General features: G+C 42.2%; 1 protein-coding gene across 3 annotated transcripts in view; it reads right to left on the bottom strand.

The window, feature by feature from the left end:
- Positions 1-12,116, bottom strand: part of LOC124555249 (dihydropyrimidinase-like) — a 205,132-nt gene extending 193,016 nt beyond the window's left edge. For all 3 annotated transcript variants that reach the window (XM_047129112.1, XM_047129114.1, XM_047129113.1), the window contains exon 1: positions 11,884-12,116. In XM_047129112.1, coding sequence (XP_046985068.1) covers positions 11,884-11,922 — 39 coding nt within the window. In that variant the 5' untranslated portion in view covers positions 11,923-12,116. The remainder of the gene's footprint in view (positions 1-11,883) is intronic.
- Positions 12,117-24,451: the final 12,335 nt, after the last annotated feature.

Below are 24,451 nucleotides of genomic sequence, written 5' to 3'. Positions count from 1 at the left end.
TCCACCTTAGGATGACGTCATTGAGAGACTGGGAAGGCAGTTTATGCCTCAGGGTCACTTGCTGCCACAAACTTATTGCCTGAGTAGTCTACATCCATTGTGTCTGAGGGTCCGGCGAGATCTAGGTCCTCAGTGGACGCCAGAATCTCCACCTCATCCACAGATGCAGAGCTTGTAGGTAGTGGTGGTGTGGGTGGCACTGCAATTCCCTTGGTTTTGAGGATCTTTTTGGATTTCTCTCACTGCTCCTTGGGTTTCCCTGGCTAGGAGAACTTCACTGATTCAGTCTCCAGGATTGAGGATGAGTATGTAGCCCTACAACCAGCTGCTTCAGGGCTCTTCAGCCACTGGTGGGTGTCATCTTTCACAGTAGCAGAAACCTGGGAAGGGAGTGACCCAAGGGACCCCTTCCTAGCGAGAGGAGCCAAAGAAGACTTACGCTCTTCTGGCGCAGAAGTGGCGACTGATATCCCCGATGGTTGGGGGGCGGGGAGGGGGGGGGGGCTGTTGCTCTCAAAGTAGGTGGTGCAGGAGCAACAGGGAGGGAAGTGCCCCCCCCCCCCACCATCAAGGGGGCAGGTGTAGTATTCCGGCTCTGAGAGGTGACTGAGGTTGGCAGATCTGATGGGGTTAGAACTATTGTAGCAGCAGCTTAAGACGATGTCATATGTAAAGGATGTAGGCATTCAAATTTCCTCTTAGCCACAGTGTAGGTCTGTTGGTCCAGGGTCTTGCACTCCAGGATTTTCCTTTCTTTCTGGAGAATCCTGCAGTCAGGCGAGCAAGGCAAATGGTGCTCTCTGCAGTTGACAGAGATGGGAAGTGGGGCACATGGAATATTGGGATGAGATGGGCGTCCGCAATCTCGACATGTGACGCTGGAAGTATAGCGGGAAGACATATGGCCGAACTTCCAGCATTTAAAGCATCGCATTGGGGGAGGGATATAGGACTTTACATCACAGTGGTAGACCATCACCTTGATCTTCTCGGGTAATGTAACACCCTCGAAGGCCAAGATGAAGGCACTGGTGGCAACTTGATTACCCCTCAAACGGACAAATATTTAAGCTCTCATGGGGCGTGATGGTTACAGAAACCTCCCCCAGCTTGTCACAAGCAAGTTACACCTGTGACTGGACAGAGGCTGCTGTTTTGATCAAGACTGACCCAAATCTCATTTTGAACAAGCCCTCTACCTCCACAAACTTGTCCTCTATATGCTCAACAAAAAACTGAGGCTATGTCGTCATGAAAGATTCCCCATCAGCTCTCTAACGTACAAGGCACCGGGGCGAATAAGAGCCACTGCCATCCTTAGCCTGACGTTCCTCCCATGGTGTGGCCAGGGAGGGGAACGATTTGGGGCCGTACTTCTGTGCATTGAATTGAGCCCGTGAATGCTTTGAAACTGCTGGTGTTTGACCACCAGGAAGAGATGATGTATTACGCTTCATCGCGTGCCATCCCCCTTATGCCACCCACTCTGTACAGGAGCCCTCTCCACGGGCGCCACCCAGCTGCAGCAAAGTCCACCTGGCAGGATGGTCACTGCCGGGAGTCCCAATGATCCAGGGTTACAAGATCTACTCCTTGGCATATGTGGGGAGTTAATGGCACAGACATCCGCAGAGTGATCCCTGTGTGGTCATGGGGCTAAAACCAACAGGGTACATGTAGCCCCACCACAATGAACTGGCTACCGTGCAGGATATCAGCTGCAAGCAAGCACACAATCCATTATCATCGTCAGCATAGAAAACGATACTGCACAGTGGATGGAAAAATATCCACCCTGGATGGTGACCTCACCCAACAGTTGGAGTACGAGCAGAAGTGCAGATCCACATCGACAAAGGATGCGATAGGTCTCAGCGCGTGATGGACATGATGCACCATGTAAGGCGCCCTGCCCTAATTGCCTCACTCTTTGGGAAAATTTTGAAAAATGGAGGTCAAATTCTACAGGGGACCATCACGTAAAGGTCAAAGTGTGTGAGATTCCTTTTAGCCTTTTAGTTGCCACTTACGACAGGCAGGAATACCTCGGGACTATTCTAACCCCAGACCCGCAGGAGGTGCTGACAGTATGGTAGATTCCCTGTGCAAAGCTTGAAGAGAAGACTGCCACACAGTCACCATCCCTTTTGTTGCTCACAGTTTGTCCAAGAAACCAGGGCACACAAATCCATGTGCCAAGCCCCCAACAATTCACAGCACAGCCAACCAAAGGTCCTGTTCCAGTACCATATCTCCAAAGTCGGTATCCTCATAGCCAACTTGGCCAACCAGTCAGCATGTTTCTTCCCTGGGATCCGTTCGTAACCTGGTTCCAGACAAAGATGTTCAACCATCCAGCTTGATGGAGGTCAGAAAGGAGATCCTGGATAGTCACAACCAAAGGCTGTCGAGGGTAGCACTGGTTGATAGCCTGGAGACTATTTAGGTAGTCACTGCCAGTTAAGAACATCTCACTGGTGCAAGAACCAATATGACAAAGCTCGAGCAATGGTCACCAATACTGCAGTGAATAAACTGCGTATGTTTGGAATGGAGTGTAGTTCAAGGCACCTTGCATGTGTGTAGGCAAAACCGGTTCCTCTGGTGAGCACAGAGCCATCAATGTATACCACTTCCAGACCCAGATATGTATCAAGGACGGCCAGGAACAGGTGGCGGAAAAACATGGGGTCAACAGATTCTTCTGGTCCAAAGGATATGTCAAGACAGGTACAAGGACAGGGTACACACGATGAGGGCATACGCAATTGCTCCCTGACAAGAGGCAACTGTGGGGCAAGCTGAAGTTTACAGTAGAGACACTGTACACAAACTGCCTTCGCAACTCCGGTCTGCTGTGAGAGGTGGATCTCCCTAATAAGTAGTTCAAATGCTTGGGGCGGGGGGGGGGGGGGGGGGGGGGGGGGCAGTGAATGTATACTGTATAGGTGAAGAGCAGCAGCAGTTCATGATGTGTAGTGGAGGGACCCCAGCTACCGTGTGTAAGCTGTTCACAGGGTTAGTAAAAAAGGATGCAGCATCCCCAATGCTGAAGGCGATACCGAGCAATATGCCAGATCCTCATAATCAAGATGGGACAGGATTGGAGCTTTGTTACAATGCAAAACCGTAGAGTGGTACGCGTACCAGCTGGTGCTACTGAGGCAGTGAACAGTATTCTGGTGCGACCAGCACATATGCTTAAGTTGGCAAAGATTTGAAAGCCGCATCTACTGGGCATTGAAGACTAGTCCCAAAAAGCGATAGATTCTATCACAATGAGCAACTGGTTCTATTAGTGGACGGACAGCATGATGGTCACAGAAGTGCATGGAACATGTCTTGGCAGCTGGAAACAAAGCCATGGCTGAGAGCAAAGGACTGCCTCTTTCGTATGGCACCCTGCAGTTGGTGTTCAGCAACACCCACTGTGGAGGAGCAATAAAAATAGACAGCATGGAGAGAGGGTTACACTGCAGATTTCACAGCTGCAGCTAGATCATTAACAGCCCCTTGAGAAAGGAACAAACTCAATACATAGCCCTGTGGACCCTATTTTCTTGCGTTCTCTGCAGAAAGCACCAACTTGAACTCAGAATGTATGGTTTGACAAGTTCTAGGCAAGAATCAGGAGTGGGTCATAGAGACCCCATTTTTGCTGGGTAATGAGGACATGAAGATGCCATGTGGTGTCACAAGCAATAAGCTGTTGACTATGGGCAAAAGCTGACCGAATAGCAGATTCTAGGTAGACCAAATTGTCAGTAGCATAACAGCCTTGGCGAAAACCTCTCACAGCGTTCAACAAAGAATAATGGTTTTGTGGAGTCCCTGTTAGTTCTACATCAAATTAAGTATTGTGGGGCGTATTTCTCCCATTCCTGTTAGCCCTACATTCCTCCCGCAGCATAGCCAGGTACGAAAATATTATGGGGTCATACTGCTCTGTATTGCAGTAACGCTTTCCTGCAGATGAGACTACTGGGGCCATGCAACCAACAGCAGAAGAAAGTTTGATCCACTTCATTCGAGAGTCATCCGCCTTGGGCCACCCACTCCAAACACGAGTACTCCCCACAGACACGACCCAGCCAAAGCAACTGTTACCTTGTCAGGTAAGGGGACGTCCATTAACTACTTGAGCTGTTTTCTTTAAAATTTGGAGCCCCTTTCCCTCTTAGTGAGATGTGGTGGGACCCCCACCTCCTCCTCACATGAAGTTTGCCCCGTAATTGTGTCAAAGGACGTAAAAATGAAAGTTTATTTGTATATAAACATTGTTTAAAACACACTAATAAAATCGTGTTTTACTTATAAAAAGTATTAAACAGTGTTTTAAACACACAATTAAAACTACTGAGTAGTATTTGGATGGGCAGACAGATAGGACAGAAATATTTCACGAAAATGGTGTTAACCATTTTGACGGATCCCTAAAAATGACCTTTTATTGGTATATTACATACATTAAAAGTGTCTGAACATTCACTTACTTAGTAGACGAAAGACAACATTATTTGTACTTTCCTTTCAACTTTCGGATTATGAAGCTTTTCAATCTCTCGATTTATATGATCACTTACGAGGATTCTTGTTGGTGAACTTTAGCTTAGCTTCCTTCCACAAACGATTAACTCCTTGCTCGCACATGCATCTCGTCTTCGGCATGCCGCCTAACATTGGCATTGTCAGAATGTCATGACTGACATGCTGCGATTTCGACTGGTGCGGCAAAGAACTCCCCGAATGCAATCTGACACTAAATCGGGGAATTCCGGGCATGCACACCTGTAAAGCATTCGGTTCTGTTCAAGGAGGTCATGAAGACTGGTGGACACTTAAGTATTGTCTATTCTCGGGATTAATTATATAAAACAAAGTCTTATCCGTTATAACAACATATCCTCTTACTTAAAAAGTTGATGTGACATTTTCATTGCCGCCATCCCCTTCACATGAGATTTTGTGATATTTTCCCGACCTCCCACACTCCATTCTGCGCTCACCGCCACCTTAAGTTCCCATGCCCCAGCCACAACAGGCACGTACTCCTTGCCATACGCCGGGAGTTTCTAGTGCGATCCCTGCGTTTGGTAGGGAACCCGTAATCATCACGCCCTTGTCCATCATTGACGACGGGTGTCAATAGGAATGTTACGAAACGTGGGAACGTATTTCTGCTGTGCAATACGCCTCAATTAGAAAACTGTTCCGAAACGAAAGAGTACCAGAGCTCTGTGAACAAACAAAAACTAATTGAAGCCAGTAGGGGTGTAATGATGTGAAACGTTCAACGAACTCTGATATACAATTCTATCTAAAAAACGGACGCGAAATTCTAAGAGGCTTTGGTATTACGTTACACCTATAAACAGAATAAAGTCATCTGTCCAGTCATCAGTGAACATACATGCACAGAAAAGAAGGATGGCAGAAGTACTAAATTCCGTTTTTCGACATTGTTCCACCGAGGAAGGTCGTACTGCAGATGCGCTTTTCAGTAGTCGCAGTAACACATGGGTGTGGCATATCCAGTTATGTGACTGCGGTATGGTAAATCAGCTAAAAGCGCTCAACGGAAGGAAGGTAACTGCACCTTTAACGGGACACTTACGTATCGCTGACGTCAATCCGTTGTAGAATTTTATCAAAATACATTTTATGGGTGTTACGAGCTTCTGGAGACAATTTTTCTGCTCTGAAGGGAAAAACTTGGATTCTGTAAACAACGATGGTATGAATCCTAGCTCGCTCTGTCCCCAAGAGCTAAATAGCAGATGATACTGGCACTCATGGTAAATGCCGTGTTCCTTTTGAGTTCGACAGGCTTTCGATGTCGCCTAATGAACAAAATACGAGTTTACGGAATATGTGATCTGCTTTGTTACTGAATCGAAGAGTTCGTTGCAACAGAACATTCTTTGATGAGAAATCTTTTGCTTCGAGTATGCTAGAAGGCAGTGTTATGGGGCAATTACTGCTAAAAAATATATACAAATGACTACGCGGCTAACGCCGCAAGCACCCCGTGCAGGTATTCGAGGACGATGCTGTAGCATAAGGAGAAGTTGCAGCGTTAGAATATTGTAGCAAAATGCAGGAAGACTTGCCGAGGATCGAGTTGGCAGTTGACCCTCAACAGAATCAAACGTAAAGAGCTTATCACGTTGAATACCACAGCTGAACTGACAATTTTAATGATTAATGAAAACCTTTTCAACATTATTATTACAGATTTATTGTGTAACGAACGGTTTCGTTCTTAGGAAATCTTCAACGTGCCGAGATGTGCTCAAATCGTTACATAAAGATCTGGCCGTCGTTTATAATGTTTAAGGCCAAATCCGAAGACAATGATCACCAACCTTAAATATGGCGAACATGGCATGCTGCGTTCACTAGACTGCCGAGTGTACGTATCATGTGCATCGTTCTGTATTTTACGACGACCAAGCCATTTATATCATGATTCTAGCACAACTCTACATCTGCGGATGTACGAAGAACGAAACCGGTCGTGAAACAACGAATCTGTAATAATACAGCTAAGGTGGTTTTCATTAACCATTAAAACAAATGCAGCATGCTGGACAGTGGTAAGATTACCTAACAATCACTGGAAACGACCATATCTACTGCATACCTGGGAGGATACGAACCGAGCGATTTTAAATTGAGCAACAACGTAAAACTATTAGTAAGAAAGGCAGATGCCATCGATTTCTTGGAAGAATCCTCAGGTGTAGTTCACCCACGAAGGGTGTAGCTTACAAAACCCCGGTTCGACAGCGCTTCAGTATTGCTCGTCAGTTTGGCAGCCTTACTAGGTGATCCAACTACAATGGCAGACGCTATAAGGGGGTGGGCATGACGGAGCAGTTTACTGACAGAAGTGCTACAGCTTACATTCCTCGAAGAGTCAATACATTTCTTCCGTCTACACATACCTCGAGAAAAGACAACGAAGGTTAAGAGACATTCTCGCTCACATGGAGGAACACCAACTTTCGTTTTTTCCGCGCACTATTCGTGATAGGAACAGGAAAAGTGAAAGTGACAATGATACATGAAGTACCCTCCACCGTACACGTCAGGTTGCTTATGGAACATGTAGAGGAAATACTTTTCTATCTAATATGGTGCACAGGAAGGAAAAGCTTGCTATTCTGTGAAAAGGTAGAAATTAAGTGTTACAAGCAATGTAAAAAGTTTCGGCATTCTGGAAGCACTGATTTAGCTTACCAGATATGGCAGTTAGTGCAAAGCCATACCAGAATAACAAAATGAATAACGCACACCGATTTCAGAAAAACCACAGGAAATGCAAATTAGGATAGTTGGATCAAATAATATGTCACTCATTATACGAACATTTCTGATCTACAACCAAGAACTTAGTTCGGTATTCATTTCATTTCACTGACTTACAGTCCCTTACAACATTTAGTGGACCTAAAGCGGAATGACAAAACCAATTACAGGAAAAGCAGATACCACACTGACACTGGAAGAATCCTGAGGATATTTAAATCATCTATGAAAGAAGTGGCTTACAACACCTGTTCAACAATTCTTGAATATTGCTGATCAGTCTGCGACCCTTACGGAGATGGATTAACAGATGAGACAGAGATACAATGAAGGTCAGCACATTCAGTCTCGTGTTTCTTTAGTAAGCACAAACACATTATAGTGATGCTCAACAAACTCCAGTGATAAACACTACAAGAGACATGCTGTGGAGAACTTTACTAATGAAATTCTTACAGCATATGTTCCAGAAAGTGTCAGGCAATATATTGATCCCTCCCACTCACAAAAAAGGAATCAGTAGAGTTCATACAGAGTCTTTGTGACAGACATTTCCACCACACATTCACAAATGGAACAGCAGAAGGAATGACACATGAGGGTGAGGGAGGGAGAGGGAATGAAGAGGAAGAAGAAACTGAAGTTACTTAATTTATAATGAAAGCTTAATAACAGCAAAACATTTCTGGAAAACAGAAAATATCAATGTGAAACAGCTGGCTGCACAACTATGTTCCCTCTCCAAAAGTAAAGCAGAATTATGAAGTTAGTCTAGACAGAGGGAGTTCAAAAATGTACTGAACTCACATTCCGGAGGACTGGTGTTTATTCCCCATCCAACCATCCTGACTTTGGTTCCTGTGGTTTCCCAAGATGCTAAGGTGAATGCTGGAATGATTCCCTTGATAGTGGTACCAGAAATATCATTAGCCACATCCCATAAGGTGCCTTCTGAGTATAGTTTTACATCACAGTAGTAATATAGTAATGGGTGGTCTTGCCAAGACCTCTACACAAAATGAAGATTTTTAGTTTAGAAATACGAACTTTTTCCTTCATACAATGCGACAATTTATAAATTTGGCTATTTACACTAACCAGTTTATTACTTGGCCAACTTATGACACAGCAACACTTCTGACAATCTTTCACATAGTATAAAGACAAAGCTATAACCCATATCCCTTAATGATTCACTACTTTTGAGAAAGTACTGTAAAACATAACATTTACTGAGCACCTCCACCACTGAAATCTATAGAAACTGCCTTAGACATCAGAAGAGAACCTTCATCACATTCAGTCCAATGTGGTGCCACCTTCCATGTATAATGTACTGGACTCGCACTCGGGAGGGATTCCCATGGTTTTCCAAGTTGCTAAGGTGAATGCTGGAATGATTCATTTCATTAGGGCATTTGCCCTATTCTCACCCAATCCTATCATACTTTTTTAATGTTTCATAATGTCTATATTATTTCTGTAATGTATATGATATGTCCAATATTGTTATACTAAATATAAAATTTTAATTTAATTATCCCTCAAGCATTCTTACTCGGTTCAGCCACAGACGAAATGCCTTATACCAACATGATCAACGGAACAATACCTACTTGCCAACTTAAGTTATACTTAAATCAGGAGACTGCAACACAGTATCTGCCACTGTTTACTGAGAATCATTATAGTGAAATATAGTGGATGAATAAGGTATTACAAATGATGAGGTAACAACACATACTCCCTTCCACTTATTACAAAACAGAAGTTATGTTATCCAAAATGGGAGGAGATCATGCAGTGAAATAACACAAAGTTCAGTTAACTATCTACTCTGGCAAAGCACCTGCCTCGTCTTTTCAGGATGATTTCAAGCAGCCATCTTTGATATCCTATCACATACTCTGTGAATAACAAAGCAAACCATCTGCATATTACCTCACCGGTACTTTACATTGACAGTCTTTTCAAGTAAACAGAACACTGTGACACATGGAGGAGAGGGAGAGAGAGAGAGAGAGGGGGGGGGGGGGGGGAGAGAGAGAGAGCTACTTAATAACAAAAGCTAAAGAACAGATTAAAAAAAAACACACAGAAAATATCCATGTGAAACAGCCGTTGCACAGCTGAGTTCCCTCCCCAACAGTAAAGCAGAATTATGAAGTTAGCCTAGATAGAGGGAATTAAAAAATGAATTTACAGAAAACCATGAGAATATAGCAGGTTACATCACACAGGTCAATAATCTGCTTGCTCTGGTGAGTCAGACAGGGGGTTAAGGGTTGATTCTATGTGTCAATTCATTCATTGTTTCCAGAGCAGGAAACAGGTGATTGGAAATAACACCAACTATGATATCTGGAAATTGAAGCCTTTACAACAGCAGTTGTCAATTTTGAACATAAACCCACGAGTGCAATATTTTCTCTGCTCCGTGAATCACTGCACTGCACATATGACCTATGAAACTCTGCAAGTATGTGAATATGTGACACTTCATTATTGTGTTATGTACTTTCCAAATACTTGTTCAATACTCACTGATAAAATCAGCAAAAATGAAGTCCTCCACTACCAACTTATCAAACCTAAGAACAGTATCTGCTTAAGTACACTGTAAAATGGACAGTACTTCATAACTAATACTGTAACTTCAATAACAACTCCCCGGCTCTACAAATCACACCAGAACATTCAGGGCCAATCATGCCCCCTTTCCCTGACAAGATCTGGCAAATTTGTGGTTCCAATGTATTTGGTGCTACTGGTATTTAAAATATTATCAGTCCACAGCACTTAGTGTATCAGGTAGGTTGTCATTATTACGCCCTACGTGGCTACGATCCCAGTCACGTACAACAACATAGTCAACAGTGACGAGTACACATTTCACGCTGTTGCCTTAAAGTTTTTCCTGTAGAAATGTCAATGCTCACATCCTACAACAATAATCTGGCAAGCTGCTTCAATAAATTAATGTTTTGTGAGCTGTTTACTGTAGTGGTGGCAATAAACTATATGGAGAAACATGATAGTACATAGGTGCTTCCAAAATTAAATTACTGGGGCTGAAACAACCGGCAGCACCAATGAGAACAGACTACCTCAACAAATTTAGGTCCTTCGCAATTTACTTTCATAATTTTTTGTTCATAAATTTATATAAATTATTTTTCATGTATAACAAACGTACATTTAGAACACCAGTACTAAACACTGAGGAAAACTGCTTTACAAACAAGCATTCCCAACTAACTGATAACCACACAGAGAACAAAGTTAAGTATTTCAAGTGTAGTCTTCAAGAGAATGCTTCATTGCTATTTACTTACACTTCAGTATGAGTGGTTTCAGATAGGTGTACAATAATTTGTATAAATCATAAGTCTACTAAAATCAAAAGTAAATCTTAACTTCAGTGAGGAATACATGTTTCATTTCCAATACAGCCCCTTCATGTTACATCATGTCCAGTGATTAGGCAGGTAACAGCCTACCATGGTACAAATATGTAATATTGTGGATTACTAGCTGATACACGCAAGGGAGCCATATGACCTATGAAGCTCTGCAAGTATTTTCTTCTTTAACCTCTAGCATCATAATGAGTAGATATACACGACACGAGTACCTTTGAGTCCAGTGGACAAATCATTACACCTCCACTGCCATTAATAATACTACCGAAAGCAAACGTGCTGCAAATTTCCACAATGATTAAGCTGGAGGAATAATACATGCGCAATCCTCAAAGTGTATTTCAATTGTACTCGAGAAGCTAACTACGACTGGAAAATCAGGACTGAAGTGCAACAATACGACGACGGTAGCTATGAAACTGGACCAAAAATACAACACAGTTGTTCATAAACGTCGTCTACTATAGCAGTTGTGAGACTCAAAGTTTGTCTCTCCCACAGTTACTCTACGTCTTTTTCCACAAATTATTAAAAAAAATAAAAATTAAAAAAAAACCTTTGAAAAGATTGCACATACAGTGATTGGGCAGGCAAGTGATGATCGAACAAAACTGATATCGATTTAAATCATACGTCAAAATAAGACATGCTACTTACGGCTAAACCAACGCACACAGGGAAAAATCGGAATTCATTAACAAACAAACTATACAGTAACACGAATACAGCTCTCTACAGCTTTCTTTCTGTAATAAATTAATGGTAACAAAGGATTACAGATACACGTCCTTTTTTTTTTTTTTTGCTACACTACCACACCCTATGATCAGAACACAACAATGGAAGTTCACTAACAATAACGAATAAACAAAAATGACAACTTTATACTGCATGAAAGCTGGGGAACCGAAAACGGTGTAGCGATCTCTAAATTTACATAATATTGAGCCAATGTTCAAATAAATTCTATTTATCGTATTAAATAATTATTTTCTAGCCTTTTACGTATCTCTATGTACGTGCGGTGTATTAAAATCTCTTGCTTCTACGGAATTGTGGCACAACAAGCTACAATGCACAGACGGTAAAAAAAGAAAATGAAAAAAAGGGCGAAACGTAATTGTAAAGATAAATATTTTCGTCTACTAACCTGAAGATGTAGCGGCACCTTTTTCACCGGCGTACTCATGGCTATCTAGTATCTTTCTAACGGCAGTAGAGCTAGTAGCAGCAAAAAGTGAGATCCACTTAAGTGTCCAGAAGAGAATACAGCAATGCCGGTATACGCAGCCTACTAGCTACACAGCAGTCAATACGCAATCCCGACCACTACATGCACACAGCACACCCCACCTACCCAGCAGACGACTGCGCAGTGCGAACGCCGCTACGTCCAAAGATAATGGTAACGCCGCAGCAGTCTCAAATAATATCAGAGACATACATGTGCGACCACCGAAGCTACAATCTATGGAGTTGCTTCAACAGCGAAAACATTCAGCCCAAGACTTACGCGTTCCGCCATATACTTGTGACCAAAATATTTCGAGTAGCGTGTGGGTATTGTCGTGTGAAAACGGTTATTCGTTTTACCCGCAGATGCCTTAACAGAAGTGAAAGGTCTCCTGTTACTTTCTACGGGTAAATACTGCAACCGCAATAATACTTTTGGTTGAAATACGAACTATTCGTTTCGATGGTTATGCTCACTTGTTTACAATATGCAAGTTCACAGATGAGAGTCAAGGAACAGCTTGTTGATCATGGGGTTGCCACGAAACAAAGTAAAATACAGCAAAATGTGATCAGAGCTTTTCCATGGAGCCCAGTTTGATCAACTTCAACGTCATTTGTTCGCATCAGAGCCTTGTTATTCTTTCATCACTTCTCTCATACATACAGAAAGCAAGCTGCACCAAATTTTTCATGAATGATTGAGTGTTTCAGTGTATGATACCTATATACCTATTTATTTGATAGAATTTGATGTTAAACTTGTTTTCCTTTGCTGCAGGCAACTGGTGTCACAACAGGCGTCTATACACTATATATTATACTAAATGTTGATGTTTGAGATAATCCAGTGAGTGAATATTGTGACTAGGCAACAATTTTTCATTTAAAATTTTCAGTGTATTATTTTATGCATAAATGATTATTCTACTCTGTGATAATTGTTATATTGGAATAGTATCCTATAGTTTGGGAACTACTGTTTCGGAAAGTAATAATAATTTACGTGCATCGAAAACTTTGACATGTAGAGCTAATTACATACATCTTTTTGTTTTTTGGTGTTGACAAAAGAAGTTCTCGTCTGTCCAGATGCACCACCTCATGACACTGTTGTTCATTTCAAGAGAAAATTATACACTGTGTTTGAAGTAAACAGGAAGAACATAAAGCTTCATCACAGCCAAACTGTCCCCTTAAGCATCGAAATAATCATTTGAATCATGTGATAAAAGCCTTACAGGAGAATATGTACATAGGTGAAAAGTATTGTGTGCTTAACAGCGTATTCAGTGTGAATGAAGAGTTTCATGTCAGTTTGCCAAGACAGCATGTTCTGTCATTCCTACAAAATGTAGTGTTTGAAGTAAACAGGAAGAACATAAAGCTTCATCACAGCCAAACTGTCCCCTTAAGCATCGAAATAATCATTTGAATCATGTGATAAAAGCCTTACAGGAGAATATGTACATAGGTGAAAAGTATTGTGTGCTTAACAGCGTATTCAGTGTGAATGAAGAGTTTCATGTCAGTTTGCCAAGACAGCATGTTCTGTCATTCCTACAAAATGTGATACTCTGCATCAATGCTTGAACTTTATTCTTTAAGAGTATATGATTATGTCAGGGTTATATTTGATACTTGCTTGTCATATCATAGAACAATAACTAATTGATAACAAAGTGTGCTGGGGCCCCTGCTTCCACAAGTGGAGCAATATCTATATCTACACAATTTCAATGATTTACTGGTTAATGAAGACATCAGCAAGTGTCTAAACAAGGCTTCATTTCTGAGCCTGAGTGCCAATATGCGACATCAATAGTCAGTGATAAGCACTCGATATAACAGTCCAGCATGGCTCACGCAGTGAAAATTCTCATATAAACAAAAATGGATTCAAACACAGTAATATAATAATCTTCGAAAGACAGTGACTATACTTGTGATAAAGTGCATTGGTTAATAGGTTGCAAGTTTGTTTTCTTTTGTGAAAATAAAATAAAGATTTAATTTCACAAAACGCTCTTTTGTGGCATATAAATCGATCACTCAAGTACATAACTCATTTATTGTCAAAATTCCTTTTTACACACATAAAAACTGAATATATTTGGAATCGTGATGGGAATGATAAGTCAAAATAGATAGTGTGTAGAATGTCCTACACATTCTTAGAAATGGGAAAAATGTGTCAGAAAGACAAAGATAAGCTTTACTTGATTTTAACTGTAAACTTTTGATTTTAGTGGTAGGCCTAATGCCCAAATGCACCTATGCTTTAGCAATAATTTTCATGCAATGGTGTCCTCTTCCTCTGACTGAAAAGCATCATGTTAGTGCTTAAATTCTGAAAATCGTACAGTTTGGTAGTGAAATGGTCGAAATGTTCTTGTGCTGTTTGTGCTGTTAATTATTGCAGCTAATAATTCGTTTTGTATTAAAATGATAGGACATTTTCCCATGGCATAGTCATTGCTTAATCAATGAAATTTCACATTGACAAATTAAGATCTCAGTTGTCAGTATGAGTACTCCTCCGCAAAAGTATTATGTGTCTAAGTACATACTCAGATCTGACCATCAGTTTAGTGACACTAAGTAGAGATGACAGATTACACACAAGGTTTTAAGGTGTTAACAGTATGGCAGACTGCACTGCCCCTGGCTTCAGCCATTGGCTGTTCTCAGTGTAGGTAATGCCATCTTCCTTTATTCTAACCTCCTTATGTGAGACAACGTTGTGCAGAAATATCTCTGGACTAAACATTCGGTTATGCAGAACAAGTTATTGCATCCCATTTGTGGCTTTTTTGAAGAAAGAAACACCTTCCTGTAAATCTTTTGTACCTCCAGTTTTAGTTTAGTCGCTCTTGCTAACTATGGACAGTTCTTATAAGGAACTATTATGAACGGGGTACAACTGGAGTTCTGCTGAACTCGACTGATTAAACATGTCGCAGACATAAACATTAAGTTACATACATATCAATCAGTTACCACAGCCTTTATTTGTGATTTCAACCTAAACGAGTGTGCCTTATGGCACTTGCCACAAATATCTCTTCTTCCGACTCAGGTTGGCTAGAGGTTTAGTTTGAAAGACCATCTGGTGCGAACTGTTGCATGCAGGGTAAGCAAGGAATGGTCTCTCGCATATGGTAGGGGACGTGTGGAGTCCCGGCGCTGGGACACACGCAGAAGGTTGTTGGCGAGTGCACTTTGGTGTGTTGTGCTGTGGGCCACATCAGGTTTGTTGGGCTGGCTTTTCCGTTCCTTGAAGGGAATTCCTTGATGGGTGTCCTGATTGGCTTTGGACTTGTATTCAAATGTTAAGATGGTTTTAAGTGTTGTAGGGATCAGCTGTGGATCAGCAGCTTGTGGTAGTCTGTTGTTTAAATTTACCATTGATTTCAGGGGGTCCAAAGAGATTGGAAAAAAGCGCAGGTGACTCCAGTGTATAAGAAAGGTAAAAGAATGGACCCTCAAAATTACAGACCAGTATCCCTAACTTCAGTTTGCTGCAGAATCCTTGAACATATTCTCAGTTTGAATATAATAAACTTTCGTGAGACTGAGAAGCTTATATCCGCGAATCAACACGGTTTTAGGAAGCATCTCTCATGCGAAACAAACCTTGCCCTTTTCTCAGATGAAATACTCAGAACCATGGATGAAGGCAACAGTCAGATTTAATATTTCTAGATTTCCGCAAAGCATTTGACATGGTGCTCCATTGCTGGCTGTTAACGAAGGTACAGGCATAAGGAATAAGTTCACAGATATGTGAGTGGCTCGAAGACTTCTTAAATAATAGAACGCAGTATGTTGTTCTCAATGGTGTGTGTTCGTCAGAGACAGGGGTTTCATCAGGAGCGCCCCAGAAAACTGTGTTAGGACCCCTGTTGTTCTCTATATACATAAACGATTTAGCGGACACGGTGCACAGCAATCTGCGGTTGTTTGCTGATGATGCCCTGGTGTATGTTCAGATAGTCCTAAATATGGAAAAATGTAAGTTAACGCGGATGAGTAGGAAGAACAAACCTGCAATGTTCGGATACAGTATTACTAGTGTCCTACTTGACACACTCAAGTCGTTTAATATTTGGGCATAACGTTGTAAAACAATATGAAGTGGAACAAGCATGTGAAAACTGTGGTGGGAAAGGCAAATGGTTGACTTCGGTTTATTGGGAAAATTTTATGAAAGAGTGGTTCACCTGTAAGGGAGACCACAGATAGGACGCTAGTGCAACCTATTCTTGAGTACTGCTCGACTGTTTAGGGTCCATACCAGGTCCGACTGAAGGAAGACATCGAATCAGTTCAGAGGCAGAGTGCTAGATTTGTTACCAGTAGGTTTGAACAACACGTAAGTGTTATGGAGATGCTTCCTGAACTACAACATGGGAATCTCTGGAGGGAAGGCGACGTTCTTTTCCAGAAAAGCTATTGAGAATATTTAGAGAGTCAGCATTTGAAGCTTACTGCTGAACAATTCTACTGCTGCCAACGTACATCGCGTTAAGGGCCACGATGAGAGTATTCGAAACATTAGGGCTCATATGGAGGTGTACAAACAGTCGTTTCTCCCTCGCTGTATTTGTGAGCCAAACAGGTGGGGAAATAAGTGGTACGGTGGCGTGCTGAGTATCTACGTAGGTGCAAATGTAGATGCTCAGATCAGTTGGGCAGCTCCTTAGCTCATTTGAGTTGTAGTTGTTGGTCGAATTTTCGTGGGTTTTAAGTGCTGCACAGGTTAGCAAGGCAGTTGTTGGCATGGTTGATGTTGCTGCATACATTAATGTGAATTGCTTGCTGCACAGCTCAGGCTAGCAACTTTTGGGTTGATTAGTGAGGCTGCAGGTTGACATTGGTGGACCTTATGGCACTTGTGAACTGAAGGGAGCTATTGCCAATAAAACGATTCCCCCTAAGGTCACAGTAGTAGGTATTGGGCTCCACGGAAATTATACTTCAGAGATTACGAAATAGTCCGTTATTAGCGGACTAAAATCCGTTTGCGTCGCAAGGTGTGGATAATAATAATAATGGCGTGTGACGAGGGCCTCCCGTCAGTATACCGCTCGCCTGGTGCAAGTCTTTCGATTTGACGCCACTTCGGCGACTTGTGCGTCGATGGGGATGAAATGATGATTAGGACAGCACAACACCCAGTCCCTGAGCGGAGAAAATCTCCGACCCAGCCGGGGATCGAACCCGGGCCGTTAGGATTGACAGCCTGTTGCGTTGACCACTCATCTACCGGGGGCGGACGCAAGGTGTGGATAATAATAGTTTTAGAATGCTGTGAAACAAGTATATCCTTCAGCCATACATATTTGCAATTAGTGTGTGCTCTAGTGACTCAATGGGTTGAGTATTTGAATAATTCCACAGCCCTCCACTCAAGAACTGCTCATGGGAGCGAGCTCAGGTCACAAGTGGTACGCCACAGAACATGATTACTGTGTTACAGGGCTATGCCTATTCGCTGCAGTCAGAGTCGGTAGGATTACTGGTTTAATTGGTGTTATTGTGTCATTGTGAAGCTACTTAAACTCACAAGATGGAACCAAGGTCGATTCGAGATATTAATTATCTCCGTAAGGAGGAATCGATGTATGAAATTACAATTAGAGGGGCTAAACCCCAGGCTACTGCCTTGGAGATGTTGGAGCAGGTGAAGGAGGATGGATCAAAAGCACTGGTAGCGTTCCCCAAGGAAAACCGAGAGCTAGAATCTGCACTTCTGGTCATTGAGAAAGGATTGAAGGAGCTTGATATTTGCTGTGATCTGTTGGTTAATAGTGTTCCATCTGCAGGTTAAGTTTGGAGGCTTTGTGCGAAGCTGGAACATTAAAGGGGCAGAATTAAGAATTTGTTGTAGGTGACATAAATCGCTTCCAATAGATCACAGTTGGTGAAACTGCAAGACAGGTGTTTCAGGTTGTATCTGTGACGTGCTAGTTTTATCTCAGAGCCGAAAGAAGTGAAGGGTTTGATAGATAAAACAGTAGGGAATACTGAGTTTAGTCACTTCAATAAGTTGTTGAATCTGCTTCAAGACTTTTTGCAGGAGGTGGGTGAGTTTTCACTAAGTTCCATTCTGCAGGCAGTTAAGTTCTTGTATTTTCTGGATAAACCCGGAAGAGAAGGGTGGAGCCTTAAACATCTGACAGGAGAAACTGTTAGGAATATTAGATATGGAGGTTGATGGGGGCTTGTTGGAGAGGGTACAAAATATCATTATCCAGGGTGAAACCTTGTCCTCATAGGGCGTTGCAGGAACTCATCATTTGCACGAGCAAAGTCCCCAGGAGCTGTTCACCTACTATGTAGACAATTTTAAGTCGGGAGCTAGAGTTTTGTGCCTAGAATTTAGTCAGTCGAAAGTTGTACAGTACGTTCTTGAGAGTATGCGGCTGGAGGACAGACAGAGAGGGGTATTTTGTGAAAAGCGGTATGATTATACTACCTTGGTTGGTTGGTTGATTTGGGAGAAGGGACCAAACAGTGAGGTCATCGGTCCTGTAGGATAAGGGAAGGATGGGGAAGGAAACTTACCATGCCCTCCCAAACAAGCATCCCAGCATTTTCCTGACGCAACTTAGGAAAATCACAGAATCAGGATGGCTGGACGCGGGTTTGAATCGTCGTCCTCCCGAATGTGAGTTCAGTGTGCTAACCACTGCGCCACCTCGCTCTATGTTACCTTGAAAGATGTGGTTAACCACATGCAAGGATTTTCTTATCTCAATGCGTGAAGGGGAGAGAAAGGAACTACAGAAGCCAGAGCACATGACAATACCACATCTGCAGTCCATCTTGGGAGGGAAATGGAACAATGACAGTTGGACCAGTCATCCTGAGTAGCGCCTAGAGGAGATGAGCACGTTGGGTAAGTTACAACCATGAAGTCTAGACAGTCTAAGCAGTTGCCATACATATGTTGTTATGTTAATAATGACCCAGTCTGTGGCTTGGTTGATTCAGGCAGTGTCATGTGGATTTAATTCAGGCAGTTCTCTGAAATGGAGAAAAGCTGAAGAGGAACCCATGTAAGTAGCGGCAGCCGACAACAAACAGATGAATGACCGAGGGGTGTTGATTATCGGGTAGGAATACAAGGCTATATATATGGAAGGTTAGGACTAGGATAATTGCCAATTTGTCAACTCCATTTATTATTGGCTCAGGTGTGATAAGGAAGATAGGGGTAGTTGTCAACTGGACAGACAATAGTTATTACTTCAGATTTGCTCAGAATCTCAGGTATCAGTTGTGTGAGTCTTGTAGTATGCAAACCGAGCTGACAAGGAAATATTCCTGAGGTGGAACTGGAAGCAACACCAGTAAGTTAGGTAACACTAAATGATTTGGAGCATTCAGGTAATGAGTAGAGGCTGCGAGTACTTGAATTGTGGGGGAGGTATAGTGATGTATTGATAGGGAAGTTGGGAATCACTGCACTACTGGAAAATGAGATAGAGCTCACAGATCAAGTGCCTGTGAGATAGGCGCCACATCGATTATCTCCACCCAGACTAAAGGAGTTTAAAGGCCACACTGAGGAGATGCTACAGCAGGGGTCATTTCTTTGTCCAAATCTCCTTATGTGTCGCCGATATTTTTAGACCCAAAGCAAGGTGGAGATTCAAGACTAGGTGTAGATTAAAGTTAGCTTAATCCGCTACCTGATCATCATTTATGTTTCACCTGATTAAAGGATGCAGCGGCGTTGACAGTACTTGATTTGGACAAGGCCTATAATCGGATCCCCTCACATATGGCCTCTAAGAAAATTATCGCATTTATTATAGACTGGAATTTATTTGAATTTACAATGGAACCATTAGTTTTGGCCACTGGGATGGCAGTATTATCATAGCTCATGGACACCATCTTCTCTGATATTAAGTTCGAGTTCGTGTTCCACTACCTGGATGATCTGCTTGTGTTTAATAGGACTATGGAGGAGCACAGGGATGATTTGAACGAATTCTTTGGTAGACTATATAACGCTCAGTTGATTGTTAATCCAGACGAGGTGAAGTCTGCACAGAGAGTGACTCATTTTCTTGGTCATGTAACGTGTGCAGAGGGAGTAGTTATCGACCCCAAGAGAGTAGAAGGAATTGTGAGTTGTACAAGATCTACTGATGTCAAAGCCATTTCCAGTTTTATGGGATGGCAAATTTTTTTAGGAAATTTGTCCCTCAATTCGTCCACAAAGCAGCCCTGCTGAATCACCTCAAATGAAAGGGTCAGACGTTTGAGCAGGGTATGTCACAAGAAGATGCCTTTCAGGCACTTAAGCAAATATTGGCATTGGCTGTGATATTGGAATTGCCCAAATAATTTTAAAAAATTCATTGTAGTAATGGATACTTGTGTATATGGCCTAGGAGCTGTGTTATTACAGGAAGGAGATCAAAGTAAGTAACCAGTTGCATACATATCGAGAGGGTTATCTGATATGGAGAGGAAATTCTTGGTTTATGAGCTTGGGGTGCTGGTGGCTCTTTTCGCACTGGAGAAGTTTCGTTGTTGTATCGAACATACCACGTTTGAACTCGAGACCGAAAAGCAGCCCTGAGTTGCACCCTGGGCCTTGTAGTAACAGGCAAATAGCGCTATGCGCTACCTGGATATTAACGTTTGGGTTTGTGGTTGTGCTCATTAAGGTCTCTAAAACTCGGCTTGCCAATGATATTAGTAGGTTGGTTAATCAGCAAACAACTGAATGGGATATGTTACCAAATAAGCCCTCTCACCCTGAGCAAGTTAATTTAATTTTGACGGACTTTCTGTCATTGTATTAAGTGATTAGGGAGTATTAAGACCAAGATGTAGCCATTAAGACAATTAATGATCGGATACATAGCGGTCAGTTTATGCCACCCTATTCACTTAAGGAACATGTGTTGTGTTGTACAGCAGGAGTTCATGCAAAGCCTAAGGTGGTGGCATTAAAGGAGCTAATTTCATAGATACTAAAATATTTTCTTGAATGCCCAGTAAGCGGGTTATTATTTAAGAACCTGGGAAAAATTCGCAGTGAGTTTATTTAGAAAGTAATGGATAGAGACATCAAGGATAGAGTAAGAAATTGTCAGATTTGTACTACGAGTAAGCCAATGCCAAACACTAAGATAGGTTTTCTGGCGTTCACCTCAGAAAAATCATATGTGGCCTTCGTAGTGGTATTGCCCAGGGCTCGTAATGGTTACAAGTATATTTTGGTGTGTGTCGATGCGTTTTCCAGATTCATATGGCAGTTTCCCACTAGAGGTACTACTGCCGAAGCAGCAGTCCAGGGTTTGCAACAAATATTTGCTGTGTTTGCGCCTGGTAGGGCGCTGGTTAGAGACAGTGTAACTGCCTTTCGCTTCCTTCTTTTTATAAATTTTTGTTTTGGTTTTGGTATTAAGCACATTAAAACCACCCCCTGTTACACAAACCCCTTGTATGCTGACAGCATTAATTGGAACCTTGAGGAAGTCCTGATCGCTTATCATCGCGATAGTCAAAGTAAGTGGGATCAATCGTTGCAATGGCTCATGTTCTCCTGTTACAGCGCCATGCACAAAGCTCTTGAGCAACTCCTGCCCAACTGCTGTATATCTTTATTGTCAATTCGCCTCTCAGCAACCTAGGGGACGTAGAGGATTTGTTGCCAGATGAGATCAGTGCTGGTGAAGTTGTACATCAGTCGAAGGCAGCTAAGGTTAACATCCATAGAGCACATTGAGAGCAAGCTAAGAAGTACATTGCAGGATGGCAGGTAAATCCGTGTAGTGTGGGAGGTGTGGTCTTTGTTATTTTATCAGGCAACAAGCAGGGTAGTCGGCAAGATCACGAAGAAGCTGCTACTATGATTCAGAGGACTGTTTCACACGATCAGTATCTTAACACTTGTCACAGTTCAGTTGCTGAGAGTGAACTACGGTGATATAATCTGGGCACTTATTTCTCAGCTGAAGATAGATATGGTAGGTTAGGGCACCTAAGTCAGCCAGGCTGAGAGTCCGTAAGCTGTGTGCCCAGTGGGCACACAAATAGGAAGGGGGAATTTCTGCCATATGGTACTTGCCATGAGCATATATCTCGCCTTTTGGCTTGAGTTAGCCAGAGGTTTAGTTTGAAGGACCAGCAGGTTCGATCTGTCGTGCACAGGGTAGGCAGACAATGTCATCTTCCATAGCGAAGGGGACCTCTGGCGGTGGCACGGAGGTGGAATGTTGTTCGCGGGTGTTCTTCTGTGGGTTGTCCTGTGGGTCACCTTGAGGTTGTCGTTCTGACTTTTCCGTTTCTTGATAGGAATCCTTTGACGGTTGTCTTGAGTGGCTTTGGTCTTGGGATCAAATGTTGATGCGGATTTAAGTGTTGCACGGATCATCTGTGCAGATACTGAATTCATTTGGAGTGCTGCAGTTGTGATTAAACTTTCACGTGCTTTTAAGTACTGCACATATCAGCTAGGCAGCCACTGTGTCCGTTAGCTCTGTAGCGGTTTGCTGTTTAAATTTACAGTGGTTTTAGGTGCTTAACAGATCAGTTGGGAAGCTGTTGAATTCGTTTGAGTTGTTGACTAAATTTTTATGTCGTTTTCAAGTGCTGCACAGATCAGTTGGTCAGCCACTGTGCTCGTTAGCTTGTGGCAATTTGTAGTTTAAATTTACTAATGGTTTTAAATGCTGCTCAAATCAGCTGGGCAGTAATTTGAGTTGTTCATTGAATTATCGTGAGTTTTAAGTGCTACACAGATCAGGTGGGCGGCCATTGTATTCGTTAGCTTTGTAGCATTTGTTGTTTAAATTTACCAGTGGTTTTAGATGCTGCTCAGATCATCTGGGCAGTTGTTGAGCTCGTTTGAGTTGTTATAGTTGTTGATTGAATTTTCGCAGGTTTTAAATGTTGCACAGACTGGCCAGGCAGCTGTTGGTATGCTTGATGTTGTTGCAGATTTTGCTTGTTATATATTAATGTGGTTTCAATTGCTGCGCATCTCAGGCTAGCAGCTTTTTAGTTGACTAGTCAGGCTGCAGGTTGACACTGGTGGTCCTCATGGCAGTTGTGAATCGAAGGGAGCTATTGCCGGTATTTACCATTTCTACTAAGGCCGCAGTAGTAGGTGCTGGACTCCACGAATATTATACTTCAGCGATAACGAAATTATCCGTTATAAGCGGATTGAAATCCACCTGTGTCAGAAGGCGTGTATATCAATGTTTCAGAGCGCCGTGAAGAAGTATCCCCTTCATCCGTGCATATCTGCAATAAGCGTATACTCTACGGACCCAAGTAGGTTGTCAATGTTGGCTGCTAATTTGGTTGTTGAAATCAGTGGTTGTTAAGGTGTAACTGGGTTATTCCCCAGCCCTGCTCATCAGACTCGTGTTAAAATACCCCGTAATCCACGCTACAGGTCAGACTGTCACCACAACTAAATGGCATATAGCCATATCTACAAATTATTTTGCGATGTGACTGTAAAATGACATTACGATTTTTCATGCAAATGACTCACAGAACATCAAACTAACTAACTATCGATTTCAGCCGACTGTCAGTTGTAACATACTAATTTTAGGGACTCATGACTTAGCCACAGCCTGGAAGATGTTTCCAGAATGAAATTTTCACTTTACAGCGGAGTGTGCGCTGATATGAAACTTGTCTGCGCAATATCCTTTCTTCCAGGAGTGTTACTTCTGCTAGGTTCGCAGAAAAGCTTCTGGGAACTTTGAAAAGTAGGAGACGAGGAACAGGCAGAATTGAAGCTGTGAGGACGGGTCCTGAGTCGTGCTTAGGTAGGAGTTCGAGTCTCGGTCCGGCACACAGTTTTAATCTTCCAGGAAGTTTCAAGATAAATTACTGTTGTCATTTTCAAGAACGATAGAATCAGTTACAAGAGACAAACTAATTAATTGCTTGAAAAAACAAAATCTCCTCAGTGTAGCCAGTTTAGAGTTGTAGCATTACAGAATCAATCATAGTACAATTTAGAAAATTGATGCTTGATGCACTAGACAAGGATGATAGTGTAACAGGTATATTTCAGGTCTATCAAACGCCTTATATACTGCTGACCACAAAATTCTGCTATAAAAATGAGAAGCATCAGAAAGAATAGGAACTACCAAAGATTGATCCTGATCATATATGAAAAACAGGGTACAAAGCACAGATTAAAGAGGAAAAAAATAGAGGAACATTTATCAGATCATAATTTTATTTGCACATCTGTCCACAACCTCAGTAAATTTTTCAAAGGAAAACGTTGGCCATGATGGACTATACAGTCTCAATTTTATTTGTTATTGGCCAATGTCGAGCTATTAATCGCTATCAAACAACATTTATGTAATCTCTATGTCTCACGCACAACGCATGTCGCATGCAGATCATTCCACGAACCCATGAATTGAGCACATCAATAGTAATGTGACAGAATATTTATAATGTTTGTGCAAGAC

The sequence above is a fragment of the Schistocerca americana genome, chromosome X, assembly GCF_021461395.2.
Source record: "Schistocerca americana isolate TAMUIC-IGC-003095 chromosome X, iqSchAmer2.1, whole genome shotgun sequence".
NCBI lineage: Eukaryota > Metazoa > Arthropoda > Insecta > Orthoptera > Acrididae > Schistocerca > Schistocerca americana.
This window is presented reverse-complemented; position numbering and strand designations above follow the sequence as displayed.